This window comes from Perognathus longimembris, chromosome 16 (genome assembly GCF_023159225.1).
Source record: "Perognathus longimembris pacificus isolate PPM17 chromosome 16, ASM2315922v1, whole genome shotgun sequence".
Classification (NCBI taxonomy): domain Eukaryota; kingdom Metazoa; phylum Chordata; class Mammalia; order Rodentia; family Heteromyidae; genus Perognathus; species Perognathus longimembris.
In genome coordinates, this window is record NC_063176.1 from 32,194,483 (window position 1) to 32,212,888 (window position 18,406).

The 18,406-nt window shown below is 35.4% G+C and overlaps 1 protein-coding gene across 1 annotated transcript in view; it reads left to right on the forward strand.

Annotated features, from left to right (window-relative positions):
• Positions 1–18,189, forward strand: part of Gabrg1 (gamma-aminobutyric acid type A receptor subunit gamma1) — a 58,414-nt gene extending 40,225 nt beyond the window's left edge. Inside the window, exons 8-9 of the mRNA XM_048364168.1 lie at positions 9,588–9,799; positions 17,920–18,189. Of these exons, the coding sequence (XP_048220125.1) occupies positions 9,588–9,799; positions 17,920–18,189 (482 nt within the window). The remainder of the gene's footprint in view (positions 1–9,587; positions 9,800–17,919) is intronic.
• The last annotated feature ends 217 nt before the right edge of the window (positions 18,190–18,406 follow it).

Below are 18,406 nucleotides of genomic sequence, written 5' to 3' on the forward strand. Positions count from 1 at the left end.
AAATTTCTTGTACTGTTTGTTACCTTGTCCCTCTTACCCCCTCCCTCCCCCCCTTTACCTCCCCCCCCCCAGGTGTTCAGTTCACTTACACCAAACAGTTTTGCAAGTATTGCTTTTGTAGTTATTTCTCTTTTTTTTTTTTTACCCTGTGTCTCTCAAATTTGGTATTCCCTTTGAATTTCCTACTTCCAATACCAGTAAATACGGTTTCCAATATACTCAGATAAGATTACAGAGATAGTGTAGGTACAACCATAGGAAGGTGATACAAGAACATCCTCAATAATAGAAACTACACATGAACATAGGACGTTGAAAGTAGTTACAACTGTGATATAACAATTGTTTCTATAACATGGAGTTCATTTCACTTAGCATCATCTTATGTGTTCATAAAGGTATAGCTATTGGGCCTTGTGATGCTCTGCTATGGCTTGCCTAAACCTGTACTAATTATTCCCAATAAGGGAGGCCATAGAGTTCATGTTTCTTTGGGTCTGGCTCACTTCACTTAATATAACTTTTTCAAGTCCTTCCATTTCCTTACAAATGGAACAATGTCATTCTTTCTGATAGAGGCATAAAATTCCATTGTGTAAATGTACCACATTTTCCTGATCCATTCGTCTATGGAGGGGCATCTGGGTTGGTTCCAGCTTCTCGCTATGACAAATTGTGCTGCGATGAACATTGTTGTGCTGGTGGCATTACTGTGATTTTGTTTGTGGGCTTTTGGATAGATACCCAAAAGTGGGGCTGCTGGGTCATAGGGGAGTTCTATATTGAGCCTTCTGAGGAATCTCCATACTGCTTGCCAGAGTGGCTGAACCAGTTTACATTCCCACCAACAATGAAGTAGGGTTCCCTTTTGGCCACTTCCCCTCCAACAACTGTTATTATTAGTTTTCTTGATATATGACATTCTTGCTGGGGTGAGATGGAATCTCAATGTTGTTTTGATTTGCATTTCCTTTATGGCCAGTGATGTAGAGCATTTTTTTCATATGTCTCTTGGCCATTCTCATTTCCTCATCAGAGAAGTCTCTTTGTAGGTCTTTAGCCCACTTGATGAGGGGGCTATTGGTTCTTTGCGGTTTTGTTTTGGAAGAAGGTAATTTTTTTAGTTCTGCATATATTTTAGAGATGAGGCCTTTGTCCGTTGAATGGCCGGTAAAGATCTTCTCCCAGTCTGTGGGCTTTCTGTTTATCTTGCAAGCTATGTCCTTTGCCATGCAGAAGCTCTGCAGTTTGGTGCAGTCCCATTTGTCCAACCTTTCTTTGATTTGTAGCCTTTCTGGGTCTTTGTTCAGGAAGTTCCGTCCTGCGCCAAGGAGTCGAAGTCTTTCTCCTACTCCTTCCTTTAGTGTTTTCATGGTGTCTGTTTTGATTTCAAGTTCTTTAATCCACTTGGAATTGATTTTGGTGCAGGGTGATATATAAGGATCTAGTTTTAGTTTGTTTCATGTGTTGAGCCAGTTTTGCCAGCACCACTTGTTAAAGAGGCTATCTTTCTTCCATACTATTGTTTTAGCTCCTTTATCAAAGATTAAGTAGGCGTAGTTCTGTGGGTTCATTTCTGGGTCTTCAATTCTGTTCCTTTGGTCTTCAGGCCTGTTCTGGTGCCAATACCAAGCTGTTTTTATTACTGTAGCTTTATAATACAGCTTGAAGTTGGGTATTGTAATTCCTCCAGCACTGTTCTTTCTGCTTAGGAGTGTTTTTGCTATTCTAGGTCTTTTATTGTTCCATATGAATTTCTGGATTGCTTCCTCTATTTCATTAAAGAATGGTGTTGGGATATTAATGGGTATTGCATTGAATTTGTAGATAACCTTTGGCAATATTGCCATTTTGATTACATTAATCCTCCCAATCCAGGAGCATGGGATGTTTTTCCATTTCCTTAGTTCTGACTTAATTTCGTTTTTCAAGCTTTTAAAGTTCTCATCAAAGAGGTCTTTCACTTCTTTGGTTAAGGTTATTCCTAGGTATTGTATGTTTTTGGGGGCTATTGCAAAAGGAGTTGCTTTCCTGATTTCAGCCTCGGTCTTCGGGTCGTTAGCATACAGAAAGGCCATTGATTCTTCAAGGTTTATTTTATATCCTGCAACTTTGCCAAAGTTTTGGATCAGCTCTAGTAGCTTGGGGGTAGAGTCTATGGGATTCTTTAGGTATAGGATCATGTCATCTGCAAAGAGAGAAAGTTTAACTTCATCTTTTCCTATTTGGATCCCCTTTATATTTTCTTCTTGCCTAATTGTTCTGGCTAGGAATTCTAGTACTATGTTGAAGAGCAGGGGAGAGAGTGGACATCCCTGCCTTGTTCCTGATTTTAAAGGGAATGGCTTTAGTTTTTCACCATTTAGAGTTATGCTTGCTCTTGGTTTGTCATAAACTGCCTTGATTATATTCAGGAATGTTCCCTGGAATCCCAGTTTTTCCAGGGCTCTTAGCATAAATGGGTGCTGGATTTTATCGAATGCTTTTTCCGCACCAGGAGATAAAACCATGTGGTTCTTTACCTTGCTCCGGTTGATGTGGTGGATTACATTAATTGACTTGCGTATACTAAACCAACTTTGCATCCCTGGGATTAATCCAGTTTGATCGTGTTGGATGATTTTTTTGATGACCTGTTGAAGTCGATTGGCCAGAATTTTGTTGAGAATTTTTGCATCTATGTTCATCAGGGAGATCGGTCTGTAGTCCTCTTTCCGTGATGAGTCTCTGCCTGGTTTGGGATGAGGGTTATACTGGCTTCATATAATGAGTCTGGTAGTGAACCTTCTCTTTCAATTTCATTGAAGAGTTTGAGAAATATTGGTGTGAGTTCTGTTTTGAAGGCCTTGTAGAATTCTGCAGTGAATCCGTCTGGACCTGGTCTTTTCTTGGATGGGAGATCATTTATTGCCATTTCTATTTCAATACTGTGTATGGGTCTGTTTAGAAGGTTTAAATCTTCATCGTTGAGTTTGGGGATATCAGTTTTTTCTAGGAAATCATCCATTTCTTCCAAGTTCTCCAATTTGTTGGCATAAAGGTTTGCAAAATAGTCCCTTTTTTTTTCTGAATTTTGGTTATTTCTGTGGTGATGTTACCTGTTTCATCTCTTATCTTGTTTATTTGAATGTGCTACCTTCGTTTTTTGGTCAGGTTTGCCAGGGGTCTGTCTATCTTGTTGATTTTTTCAAAGAACCAACTCTTTGTTTGGTTGATTCTTTCAATGGTTTTTTCATCTCTAATTGATTGAATTCTGATTTGATTTTAATTATTTGCTTCCATCTATTGACTTGGGGCTTGGCTTGCTGTTCTCTCTCCAGAAAATTAAGGTGCTTCCTTCAATGTCTCAAAGGTTTTTAAAAAGCATTTTAACTTAATAAAAGTTTGTACATGCCTGTGTAAAAATATTTTTCTACACTACAATCATAAGAAAATGGATAGAAACTGGTGCAAGACTACAACGAAAGGAATATATTGAAATCATGTAGAAGCCAGGTGGCTCATAAGTGTAATCTCAGTACTTGGAATTTTAGAAAAGAGGGTAACAAAATACACTAGGTTTTGTAATGAGACTGTCTGTGTGTGTGTGTGTATAAAATAAAATCAGAAAATATCAGAGAAAATCTATTTTTCCTACGAATGTATGTCAGAAGGGGCAAAGATATTTATGAATTTATACATGAAAAGCATACATGACATTTAAATCTTATTTTGTTCATGTTTAAAATTACTTTTCACCAACATTTCTGTAAAGATGCAACAGAATTTGGAATAATAAGATATTCTTTCCAATTGCATATTTGGTTACACTTGAAATCTCTTACTTTTATGGTATTCCAAATGAGTTGTTGCCTACTCCAATGAGCTGCTAGCTAAAAATAAATTCCTTGTTTCTGTAAAGTATAAAACGTATAATCAGTGAATATTTATGACTTTCTTGAACAATAATTTTAATTAAAAGGATGAGCTAGACTTGATAAAATTGATTTTTGCTTTCTTGTAAAAATAATCAAATCATGTTTAAAAAGAAAACAATTGGTTACTATACATTCATTAAAAAAAAAGTGAACACCCGTTAATCGATTGATTGGTGTTTCAGATTATTGTTGTCATGGATCACATGACTGATTATTGTAATTCAGAAATCACAGACAAAACTGAGATAGTTTCTATTTTCAGTGACACAGAGGTTTCCATGTGGTTATCGTAGTTGCTGGCAAATAATTCTATTTAGTAAATGTAATTAAGTGGAAATTACATAAAGATGATCGGAAGAGAATCTGAAACCTTTAGGTTTGCACATGGAAACATTTTCCCTGGGAATCTAAGCATAGCCTTTGACATATCTAACTATGTTTCATCTCTTTCAAATTGTTTAATATTTTTAAATATATGAATATTATATTTTCTTTGTATTCTACTTAAGGTATAACATGAACATAGTGGGATTTTTTTTGTTTTTTGATGCTTACATTTTTCCAAAGATAAACTGAATAAGTTACTTCTACAACTGATTTTTCATGAAGTCGTATGCTAACACTATTGAGAGGGGGGAAGAGATGGAGAAAGATTGCATGAGGGCAATTGCAGAATTGTGCTTTTGCGAGACTTCATATTTTTTTCAACACTAGAATGTTAATCATAAAGATAAGCTTAGCCATGTCTACCTTTAGGAATACTTCTTAAAATTGTGCATCTCTTTTGAATAATTACTTATTTATTGTGAAAATGATGTAAAGAGGGGTTACAGTTTCATATGTATGGCAGTGAGTACATTTAATAAATTGTGTGTCTTGGAAAATCAAGGCTTTTGTAACTGTTTATGCATAGTTTCCCACATACATCACTAAAGTATTGTTTTCTGAGCTTATTTGTTCAACTTATATTTGAAACAAACTTTTATCAAAGTTTGTTGAAGCTTCCTGAAAAACAGAGGCAGTGTTTTTAATACTATAAAGATAGAAATTGTGAAATGTTTGTGTTTATAGTACCTGTTATTAGAGAAAACACAATGCATGCATTTTAAAATCAGTTAAACTTCAGTGAGCAAAAAAAAGTCTATAAAAAGAAACAAAAATAAATGTTTAGACAAAAAGGAATTTGGGTGGATGTGATGTTTGTTATTGCATGGTCAGAAGTTGAGTAGATCTCTCTGAGGGAGGAATTTAAACAGTTACCTAATGAAATAATGGCTAACCTGGATATTTTCCAAAAGGGTAAGCTAGGCAGGGAGATGTTCACAGATGTAAAGTGGGTTGTTTCTTCCATGTCATGTTTGATGTCCAGAGCTGGCTGCATAGTGTGTGAAAAGAGAAGTACATAAGGTGGATCATGCAAGTCTTTTTAAGACCTTGAATTTTCTTTCACAATTGAAGAGAGTAATCTACTCAATTTCTCTTTGGAAAAATGTAAGAATCAAAAATAAAAGATCATGTTCATGTTATACCTTAAGTAGCATAGAAAGAAACAATAATGTTCATATGTTTTAAAATAGTAAACAATTTGAATTTGCTGGAGTAACTATGGCATTTTTCAATTGTGTTATTAGTTAATATTACAAATTATTTCTTATTATCATGGACTCAGAAGTGTCTCTTACAAAATCCACCACATCCTTCTCAAACTAGCTGCTATGATAGAAATTACTGAACTGAAGTAGTAAATATTAGGAAGTTGAAGTTTGTTATCATTTCTCTTGCCTTATACACTGTTGTAATAAAGTAAAATCTAATGCAATAATTTATTTAAAAAAATCAACACATTGACTTCAACCATGTGTAAGTAAGAATAAAATGTAATTGTAAAATCCAGAAATAGTTTTTAGAAACCTACCCTTTTCAAATTATCAGAATTTTGTAACCTAGTAATCTTAATTCTGAAGAAGCATAGAAGTGGTTAGAACTGAGATACTGACATTCCCTAAAATGACATAACATTTTTCTTATACAAACTCCTGAAGTATAGTTTGGGCTTTCAAATACATGAATAAAATACTGTGAGGAAAAATAGTTCAGAAAAATCTACAATCTTTATTGAATATATAATACCATTTTCTCATTCAGTGTCCACACAAAGAAGAATTAAAACATAGAACATATGAACCACCTGCATTAATTAATATTTAGAGAAGACTATCTATAGAACAATATGTGTTACTTATGAGGACAAGAAATTTTCAAATGCTTATAAAACATTAACTGAGATTTTACTAAAAATCCAACAGGCCAAAACTCTCATGAGTATATTTTCTGACAAAAATGAAAGCTATGAAAACATAGTAAAAAGACTGTAACACTGATCTCTCATACATGGATTTTTTTCAAAAGATCTTTTAGGTAACATTCAGATCAAACTACGCAAGGGGAACATCAGAATGGAGAGACAAAGGATAAAAGGTGAACAAACCAATGCGACAGCAATACTTACAAGATCATATGCTATAAACCAACTGTATAACTTGGCAGAGGGTGGGGAGAGAACTGGCGAGGGGAAAAGGCGGGAGAGAAATGAAGGAGAAGGTAACAAGTTTGATAAGAAATGTACTCACTGTCTTACTTATGAAACTGTAACCCCTCTGTACATTACTTTGACAATAAATAAGTAAATATTTTTTAAGTCCAGGAAAAGCAAAAAATTAGAAAAATATCACAAACTAAATTTTGATAAGAACTTAAAATTTAAATATATTTCTGGGTTGATTCCATATCTTGACTGTGGTAAACTATGCTACATAATTGTGCTGATAGCTTTAGTGTGGCTGTGTTTGGGGACTATTGGTAAATAACCAGGAGTGGAATTGTTGGGTCATAGGGAAGCTCTATCTGTAGTCTCTTAAGGAACCTCCATAATGCTTTCCAGAATTGTTGAACAAGTTTACATTCCCACCAACAGTGTAGTATAGTATTCCCTTTTATCACATCCATGCCAACATTTGTTATTGTTAATTTTCTTGATAATAACCATTGTAACTGTGGTGACACATGATAACTTACACAAGTATCTAGACATTAACATGCATGGGCCCAAAGGAGGATATTTTTGGGACTAAATCACAAAGGCACAATATCTATGTGCATAAGTGAACTCTAGGAAATGGGAACAAGAACTTTCTCTGTTGCTGTTTTTGTTTTCTTTTCCTTTCATCTTTTTTTAAATATGATATTATGAGGATAAGGGAAAGCACAGAATTGGAGGGACAAAGGATGAACAAATGCATCAGTGATACTCAATAGACATTATGTTGAAAATTAACTATACAATTGTGGGCAGAGACAGCAGGGAAGATCTGGGAGAGAGGGAAGGAAGAGGTGACATTATTCAAAAGGAACTGTACCCCTTGTCTGACTTATATAATTATAACCCCACTGTACATCATATTCACAATAACAATGAAAAATAAAAAATAAAGATTTAGACTACCAAATAAATCAATAAATATTAAAAAATACTTGTGGTACTGTGAAGGCAATATTTAGAGGGTATTTGTAGCTTTAAATTCATAAAATAAGGAAAACCTAAAAATTTAAAATCAGTACTCTCTATACTATGACAGTAAATAAATGCATACATTTTGATATACTTATTGTAGGTTACTAGCAAAATATTTCTGTGCCAGATGTATAGATGGTAGACATAGAGGAATTGAAGAATTTCCTTCAGTTCACAAATAGATAATAGAGACAGAGACTGAACCTATATTTACCTTTATGATTCCCTGTTCTTCATACTTGTATATCTTTGGTTTGTTTCAATTCTGTGAATCAATGAAGCAGAAGACACGAATGTAGGAGGTGATAGTACACATTTTACTGGAGACATAAGGGGAAAGCAGTGGCTCTTGACTGACCTTACTCTACCAAAAAGACTGTTGCTAAGAATTTTTTATTTCTTTTTCTCATCAAAGATCTCTCCATTGCATTAATATTGACCAAGTTAAGAAACATTTGGCATTTTATGTGGTACTTTTAAGAGAGTAGTATGAATCTTATTCATAAAGCCATATTTTAAGATAAAAATGATAATTATGAAGGTATATATTAAAAGAGGCATAGAAATGGATGTATAATTTAGATGATCTGATACTAATAAGAATCACAAGAAGGCTAGTGGGTAAAGAGAGACATTTCCAAAGACAATCATTGGTGTGGCTCTGGAATATTCCAATTAAGCAACATTATTGTATTTCGTTTACTACTTTTATATTTTCCTTTTTCTTTTGCTTTCTCACTCTCTTTTTGCTGTTTTTTTTTTTTTTTTTTTTTTTTTTGGCCAGTCCTGGGCCTTGAACTCAGGGCCTGAGCACTGTCCCTGGCTTTTTTTGCTCAAGGCTAGCACTCTGCCACTTGAGCCACAGCGCCACTTCTGGCTGTTTTCTGTATATGTGGTGCTGGGGAATCAAACCCAGGGCCTCATGTATACAAGGCAAGCACTCTTGCCACTAGGCCATATCCCCAATCCCTGCTGTTATTATTTTTATTAATATTGCCACAGGGCTTCATGCCCAAGATCTTTTCACTTTTGTTTTTTTTGCAAGTTGATTCTTGCTTTGTCCCCACACATGCTGTGTGGTCCTTCCATTTACATTCCTTGCAAGGCTTAGGTGGTAGGCTCACTTCCCATGCCTAAATTTTTTATTGATTGATTCCGTCTTACCAACTTTTTGCCAGTATTCTCCTCAAATTTCTATCTTCCTGGTTTCTTCCTCCCAGGTAACTAGGTTATAAGTCTGAGCCATTACATCTGGTTAAACATAATGAATTCTTAACAATAAAAATATTTACTCAGTGATGATGAAATATTACTTTGTTATAATTATGTGTGATCTCTTTTCTTAAATTAATGGATTTAAAAATATTAATATAGATGCAACATTTCATATAAGAAAAATCACACTAATTTAGATTAATTTTAAATATGAATGTGAGAGCATTTTAATTCACAATTGCTATACTAGAAGGCCATTTGTTTCTCACATATGAGCTCAAAGGCAAGTAGACGATATGACACACTAGAGATATGACATACCATTGCAAGAGGGATTCAGGCTCCTTTCAATTCCCTGCTGTGTTGTAGATTCCCCACCTCATCGAATGATCTAGGATAGTTGTTTAAATATCAGCTATTGCATTCTAGCAGAATGGTAAGGGGAGAATGCAGGACATTTCTCCTGTGTGTGATGCCACTGGTTAGACATCACTTTAATTCCTGACTTAGTTCTTCATGGCTTGCTCTTGTTCTTATTTGGTGGTCACACTCTGCTGCACAAAGGTGTGCAATAAAGTTCTTCCAAGGCAATTACTTACCACCTGAAATCCTGATGATGTTATTACTGTGGAGGAAGGATGGGTATGGGGAATAAGCTTGCAATCTACAGTAATTGAAATGATTAAAACTCATACAGACAAGCAAAAGAGCTTTAAACATAATGTCACCAGCGTTGTTACCAACAATTATCTTTGTAAATCACTGGTAATCATATCCTTTAGTTTCTATGATGTATTTCAGTTTTATTGCCAAGCCAAAGGGGACAATAAAAACAACCTGTTAAAATAATTTCAGTCTTCTATATTTTTTCCCTTTCTCCACAGGTATCACTACTGTGTTGACCATGACAACCCTGAGTACAATCGCCAGGAAGTCACTACCTAAGGTTTCCTATGTGACTGCCATGGATCTCTTCGTGTCTGTGTGTTTTATTTTTGTTTTTGCAGCCTTGATGGAATATGGAACCTTGCATTATTTTACTAGCAACAAAAAAGGGAAAACTACAAAAGACAGGAAGCTAAAAAACAAGTCCTCGGTAGGTTAAGAAAATATGATCCATAAACTCTAACTTCCCTGACAGCTCTGTTTTAAATATCTGTTATATTTCTTAAGTAAATAAGATGTTGGAGGTCTATGATAGAAAAATAGATAAAATCAAGATGAAACCTAAGTACCTAGCAAGAGAAGGCTCTTCATTTATATTACCTAAATATCCTCTATTGGATAAAGGATTTCACAATAAAGGACTTCACAAACTATAAAAATTTCCTATTAAGTAGTATAGCCTTTGCATCTAAAGCATTAGCTAATATTCTTCTCCTATTTCTAATTTTGTAGTAGGATTTGCTTTGTTAACAATTGCTGGCCCACATTTAGCTTACATTTAGAGTTTAACATTTGCCAGTAATGTTAAAACTGACCTGTTTTAGAATGTAATATCACAGTAATGATGTTTTTATGTTTTTGTACAGTATAAAGCTTTACTCCTTTTTTTCCAATCTTCTAGTACCTGCTTTAACTTATATAATAAGTTAATTTTTGTATTAAAACTGATTTTCTGGACTCTAGTATGGTGAGCTGGTGGAGGATGACTACAATTTCTTTTCCTAATAGCAATAATACCAACCTGATAGACCCATCTATCAATATGCAGGGTTCTAGGTACCCCTTTGAGCATTGTACATACACAATTTCCTTTATGCTTCCAGAAATTCTGTAAGCATGAGCACAGTGACTTGTGAAAGAACATCTTAGTAACTGAAAGTTCCAAGATGAAGGCACAGATCATTATCAGTGCCAGCACTCAAGGTTTTTATCTCTTCCTACTCATTTGTGGGTGCTACTGGGGTTTGGGTTCAGGGTCTTGTGCTTACAGAGCTGTCATTATATAAATTGAGCCATACCACCAGACTGTGGGGGTCTTTACCCCCAAGCACTCTCCTGACCTGTGGGTGAGGTGGGGAAGCTCGCCCTAACTGGGGGGAGCCAAGAAAGGAGAAGGGTCGACAGACCTAGCCCCCCCTCACCAGAAGACAATCAGACTCGTCCAGGAGAATGTCTGCACCTGCCTCCCTTTATTGAAATAAGTTCCGCTCTTCAATAGGTCAGAGAGTGGCAGGAAGGGGAGGGGTGTATGCACACCTATCTAGGGACTGTGAAGGGAGGCCTGAGATGTCCGTCAAGGGTGGAGGGACGAGAAACCATTCCCAGAAGGCGGCCTAATTCTATGTCACAGCCCACAGGACCACCTTCGGGTTCACCACTAGACGCCATCTTGGTCACAAGTGGTCCCAAGGCTGGGAGGCAGGGCCAGCTAGAACCACCTTTCCGGGTTCTTCGTAATAGCCACACGTGACCCTGGGGCTGGAAGACAGGCAGGGCCAACTAGGACCGCCTTTCCGGGTTGTGGCATAACAGCCACACTTGGCTCCAGCCCTGGGAAACAGGCGGGGTGGATGGGACTTTCTCATTCTGAAGCAAGGCATCAGGGCATGTTGGGGTCCATCTTTCTCCCCTGGATGGAAGGGGCTTGAGGCACCTCCCCCAGCTGGGGAATGCGGCCCTTCCATCCTCTCTACATTGGAATCCGGAGAAACCGGTTGGGCAAATAGACCCCCGACTTAGCTGGCAGCCAGCCTGGCGCCTACCAGCCCCGCCCTGGTTTGGCGCCCTCAGAGTGACGTAGCCCCTTGGAGGTCAAGTGACCAGCCCCTTGGGAGTCAGGTGACAGCTCATGGCCTATCGGAATCCTGGCCAACCCCCTTTCTTAGAAATCATCTCCCCTTGACCTTCCCTCAATAAAGTTAGTTCGCTCTCAGAAGCCTACTCCGTGGTCTATGTACGCTAGCTCCCAGACAAGGATAGCGGCCACATTACCACGCGGGTCGCGCGCATGCCAGGCCGGAGTCACCCCTACGTCCCACCCTGACAGACCTGCAGGCCGAGGGTTAGGGGAGAGGATGATACGAGGGTAATAAGAGAGAAAGAAATAAGCCTCTGAGCCCGGTCAGAGAAAGCAGCCCCAACAAGGGCATGCCCCACACCAGACAAAACTTTTACCCTGTTTTATTTGCCATTCCTCATGTGACTCAGAGATGTAGTACTGTAGATCTCCAAAATTAACAGGAAGACACTTCATAATTAGTTTCAGTAAATATTTTTAAAGAAGATCATGAATCTACAATCTACAATGAACCCTCAAGATTTCTATTCTAATAATTTACCAAGGATTAGGATTTGATGATTTTTAATTTTTTTTGTCTGTCTGTCCTCTTTCTCATAGGTTTCTTTATGAAACTTTAGGACAGTTTTAAGTTACCTTATTGTATTCCAAGGAGCAGAGCCTCACAGGTTCCCCACAATATTTCAAGAAAGCAGAGTGTACTGTTGACAGTGCAAATTGTGAATCTCTTTCACTTAATATTATTTCATGTTTCATTTCATGAAAAATATTTGATGGTAGTATGGCCTACAAATGGACAAAATATTTGAAAGAAATGTGGTCAACTTTTATATCCAGTGCTAAATATTTAGATTAAAAATGAAATATTTTACTACCAATTCTCTATAATAGAAGCTACAGATCATATTTAGATTTTTCCATCTCCTATTTTCATTTGTAGATCTTTATTTAAGGACTCCAATTGTTTTCTCTTTTAAGAAAATTAATTAAAGATGTTCAGAATAACAATCACAATCAAGTCATACAATGAATATTCTCCCATAGATTTTTTTCTAATATCATTCCACTTCTGTATAAAATAGATACTATATATTTCCCAAGGGAACTATGAGATAATAGCTTATCAATTTGACTTCAGATCAAGTAATTTTAACCACAGTCCTGCATGACACATTTATTCAGGACAACAAAGCTTTGGGAAAGGAAATGATCATAAAAGCAAACAAGGAAAGGACTTCTTTATTCTAGGTACTATTCTAGAATAACTTTTAAACAAATAATATAATTTTAGATTTAATGTTAAAATTTAACATTAAGGTTCCTTGAGCAATAGAAAGAATAGGATTTAGCTTTGAGGCAAACATCAAAATAACACTGTTTCTAAAACAACCATAGAATGGTTGTGCCTATCTACAATCCTGCTGCTTGGAGTAAAGGCAGGAGGGTTTTGGTACATAAAACATAAAATATGTTTGTGATTACAACACATCTTGTTGAGGTAGAGAGGAGATATCACAAAGCTTGGTTTATGCCTCAGCATCAATAACAGGCTTGATAAACCTGGAGATATGCTTTGTGAACATTCCCAAACACATATTGTTGAAAGGAGATTCATATCAATGTGGGTGACAGAAGAATGGGAAAATTTCCTTTCAACTTATGTGTAAATAATTCAATCATAAAGCATGTAACTAATTCTTCCAAAGGTAGTTTGGCAGAGAAAGTTTCAGAGAAAATATGACACAGCTGAAATTCCTTGAAAAATAAGTTCCAGTGTTCAGAATGAAGGTGGAGAATATTTAAGGCAGGAAGCAACCAGCGATCTGAGTTAAAATTTACATATGAATTTAAAGTGGACACCAGTATATGTGTCAAGCCATAATATTCAGTGCAGTAGCCAGCAGCTACGTAAGTTAGGTTGGTGAAACCTAGTATAAGATTAATAGGATTTAAAACTCAGTAGATTGATAGCATTAAGTAAGATTTCAAGTGTTCAATAGTTACATTTTGCAATTGCCTTCCATATTGGAGTGCAACTGTAAGGCATTTTTGTCATCGTAGAAAGTTCTGTCAGGCCATGGAAGCTTGGAAAATAGGAACTTTGTTACAACTTCTAGTTTTGTACTATCAGCATTTTCAAACAGAATGACATAATTGCATCTATGTGCTGGGAAAATGATTTGACATAATATGGTAAATATGTGAATGGCAATAGTGACAGAGAGATATTAAGACTACTTGAAATATTTCAAGAAATAGCATGCCATTGAGAGCCACAAACTTGGTATTTGGGTCACAGTGATAAGTGAAGGAGTTTTCCATGCCACTCCCACCTCACAGTCTTTTCTCAGCCAAAAGTTATTCTTTCCATTAAGTGAACATCTATAGGAAGCAACATAATCTACATTTCAGAAAATGCCTTAACATAACGAAACTCTAATTTCAAATATTGTATTATTTTCACCTTAAACTTGTTATTTTGTCAAAGGTCTCAAGAGGGATTATATGATACTGGTAAAGTATGAAATAAATCTTTAGAAAAAGCTCCTTAAGTAATTGCAAAATGTCAGTAAGTGGTGGGCTGCTTTGAAGAGATCAAATAATCATTTATTCCAGACCTAAGATGATTCTCTAGTGCCTGGGCACCACCCAAACTCTCTTTATTTTGACTTCTCAATGTCATTCTTTACCTTTCTCTTTCTACTGAAAGCACACAGATGAAAGAAAACAGATTAATCATTGAATAACTTATATTAAACTGAATTTCACATAACACTATGATGTGTTTGAATAAATAGAACAAAAATGTAGAACAAAATTATCTTCAAAGTTCATAACATTCTAACCCTTTCTGGTTTTATTTTCCTTTGAGGATTATTTTGATCATATTTCTAATTATGATGCCATTTTTTTCATGTATTTATTTTATCTGTTTGAACTGTTTCCCTATCTACTTTGATACTGAGCAACTCCAAATAGATAAGTTCATCTACACCAACATCTACCTATTTTAACCTATTTTTAATGCAAATATGGATTTTGTCAATTTTTTTAAATGATTACTAGGGCTTGAACTCAGGGCCTAGTGTGCTTTATTTTGGCTACTTTGCTCAAGAATGATGCTCTACCACTTGATTCATCCTTCCAATTCCATCTTTTAGTGGTTAATTGGAGCTAAGCCTCCTAGACTTTCTTGCTGGTGCTGGTTTGGAACAGTCACTCTCAGAACTCAGCTGCCTGAATAGCTTGAATCACAGCTGTAAGCTACCAGTACCTGGCTAGATTTTATGAATTTTGAACATTGTAGCTGATACTTCAACAAGATTCTGTACAAATGGTGAAGAAAACCAGTAGTTAGTTTGGCATTCTCATGTTAGTGTTTTGAATGGGAAATTAGTAATAGTACTCATTATTTCAGAGTATTAATAAAATAGCTTAATACATTATTTTTATCAGTCATTACCACATAGTGTAACTAGTAGTTATATAGATATTACCTCTATAAGTATAATTTGTATTTCATTGTCAATGCAATTGCTTAATAATACTTGATAATTAATATGTATTAATATTTAATATATATTCTTTATGCTTATATTAATATGCAAGTATGTGATACATAACTGGTTATAAACATCATTAATGGTAAGGTTGGGATTGCGTTTTTAAAATGTTTAGCTATATTCTTAGTGACTTTTTGAAGCAATAAATAATGGCATATTATCTGAACTGCATCATTATTGTCTCCAAGGTCAGATGTCTGGGCTTCAGCTGTATTTTATTTTATCGAGATTATTGGGTCATTAACTATTTTTTGCTGGTTGTATATATTTAGGGTCACATTCCTTATTTATTGAAATGTAATATTTTTTTCAATTTGTGAATTTGGACTAAGGGTGGTAGATAGGGAGATGGTAAGTCACTAAAAATCTGCAAAGAGGGCACTGAGATAGAAATAGAATTTGGCCCCTGGCAAATAGATCATTGTTTCAATTTTCTACTAGGAAGGTTTCTCCACTTGTGGGCAATCTAATACCATTACTCTCCTCTCCCATACAACACTGACACCTGATAAATACACCACATTGCCATTAATGTCAGCACAGTGAGACATTCAAAATATGTCTGTGGTTGGGTAGGTGGCTTAGTGGTAGTATGCTTACAGAGCATGCATAAAGCCCTGGGTTTGATTCCTCCATACCACAGAAACTGAAGAAGCCAGAAGTGGCACTGTGGCTCAAGTGGTAGAGTGCTAGCCTTGAGCAAAAGACGCTCAGGGACAGTGCTCAGGTCCTGAGTTTAAGCTACAGGACTGGCTAAAAATAATTGTATCTGTGCCATATAAAATTCAAATTATCAGATAACCGATTTGGATTTTAATCTTTTTCCCTAATATTATTATACCAAAATATGTTACTTGCATATAAAATGATAAAGCCAAAGGTGAATTTATCTCATGTTTTCACATAAGTTCATTCTTTCCTAAGATATAGGGGTCTAGCATCTTGAAATGTCCTCTCAAAAAGATCCATCATTACTATTTGACAATACATTGCCTCTGCTTTGCATTATATAACTAATCAAGTATGGTCATAGATTATTTGTGTTTAGGACATTAGTCTTTATCTGTAATTAGCTGTATATTTTGTCTAATATTGTGTCTTGAAATCACACATGCACACACACATATTAAGTTTTATCTCATATACCTGTTTTCTTGCATATATTGAATTCTTAATATTTGTTACTTTGGATTCTGATCCTTTTAGAAATAAAATTAGTTTCACTACAGATCAAATTTTAAACAATTCTTATTTTGGTGCTTAATTTTGTTTAAAAAATTTCAAGTTCAGAGCTAAAGGTTGGATCACGTAGTAGAGACACCTTTTCCTATTGTGTCTGAGACCATGAGCTCAATCTTTAGTGCTGTAAATAAATCAACTCAAATTTTAGAATAAAAAATTAATAAACACATTAACCAGAATTAAATCAAATTAAAATAATTTACATAATCTTGGCATTTTATTAATATAGAAAAAGTAAAATATAAGATAGTATTTTGTAAGATTCACAGCATAGATATCCTTAGATTCAGTGGAACGTTTTGGAGGATAAACAAGTTACAAAAACTACTTAAGCCTTCATGCATATTTTACTGGTCATTAAGGCTTTCAGTGATATTTTAAAGTAGATTCAGATGACCTTGTTATTATAGTTGTGTACATGTGTCTTTTGTCATTTTCTAGTTGACTGTGTAATATCTGTAGCAGGAATCAACAGCAATACACTGTCTTGATATTCTGTAATATTCTGATTTGCCTAATACTTTCAATGATTCTTTTTATGACTTAAACGTTATTCAGAAGTTTGTATCACAAAAATGAACTTGATATGTGTCACAAATAATACTTATAATAACAGTAGTTATTACCAGGCAAAATGGAGCACTGATCTTTCTATATAAGCACTGATCATTCTACATGAAATTTGTTCATCACAGCTGTCACAAAATCAGGTGTGAATATAATTCCAGCCATGAGGATAGTTATAGTATTAGAATGAACATCACTCTGCACATCACTCATGCTGAACCCTGAGTTTTTAAACTATTACGTATCGTGTCTATCAAATATAATATTTTTACCCTCATTCACTATGGCAAAACTCCTATTTTGTGGGTCCAGTCACTTCTCAAGTCTTGTGTATTATCAAATGACTTATTTGCTATTTATTGTCATTATTCCATATGTTAATTAATATAAAACTCACAAACGATGTATTTATAGCATAGTAAATACTTGTGTATAACAGAACAAAAATCTAGTGTTCATTACCTTTTGACTTAAATTCATTGGTTGAAATCCTTTCTCAAAAGTGTTATAAATAGTAAGTCTGGCACGGGCAGCTCACACCTGTACTTGAGAGGCTGAAAATAGAAGGATCATAGTTTGAGGACACAGGCAGAATGGTTCATGAGACTCCTTCTAACCCATAGCTGTGTAGAGTCATGCATGCCTGTGATCCCAGTGTTGTTGATGGGCATCTTAAACTATTCTGAAACTAACTTGTGGAAACGTGGAATTGAGGCTTCATTCAATACTATTGCAGCAGTTTAGCAAGGACAAGACCCTTATTCCAAGCTCCCGGTACCACTAAATAAAACAAACAAACAAATAAATAAAAAGAAACTACAAAAGTTGGCCATGGAAGACCTAGTTTCTAAAGGCATAAAATGCATTCTATTTTCAGGGCTATTTATTTTCTACTAAATCGTTCAAGGTAAGCAGAACTGTTCAAAATAATTGTAATCTTCAACTAAATCAACATTAACTGAGACTATTTGGTATTTGAATATCAAATTCATTTTCATTGCATCTTGGTTTCCTAGAGTTTCCCCAGAGAGGTGAAATGGATCTTTCCTTAAGTCATTCAACTTTTTTTTTTCTTTTCTTTAATTTTTATTATTGTCTCAGGTATCCCCTGGTCTTCATGCTGGATCCACTCTGATTCCAATGAATAGCATTTCTCTCCCTCAAGGAGAAGATGATTATGGGTACCAATGTTTGGAGGGCAAAGATTGTGCCAGCTTCTTCTGCTGTTTTGAAGACTGCAAAACGGGATCCTGGAGGGAAGGAAGGATTCACATACGCATTGCAAAAATTGATTCCTATTCGCGAATATTTTTCCCGACAGCTTTTGCCCTATTTAATCTGGTTTACTGGGTTGGTTATCTTTACCTATAAATTCCCCTGTGGGCAAAAGTATCATAAGAAATCTGGTTGAATCCCATAAAATTAGTTGTACTTTGGTCACATGAATTTTACATCTAAAATGTAGATGGTCTAGAGGATAAAATTTGGAACTATTGCTATTTTGTCTTTTACAGATAAGTAATAGCTTTCAGATCAATTTAAGTTGCCATGAGATTGATTATTGTCAGATCCACTATATTAAAATATT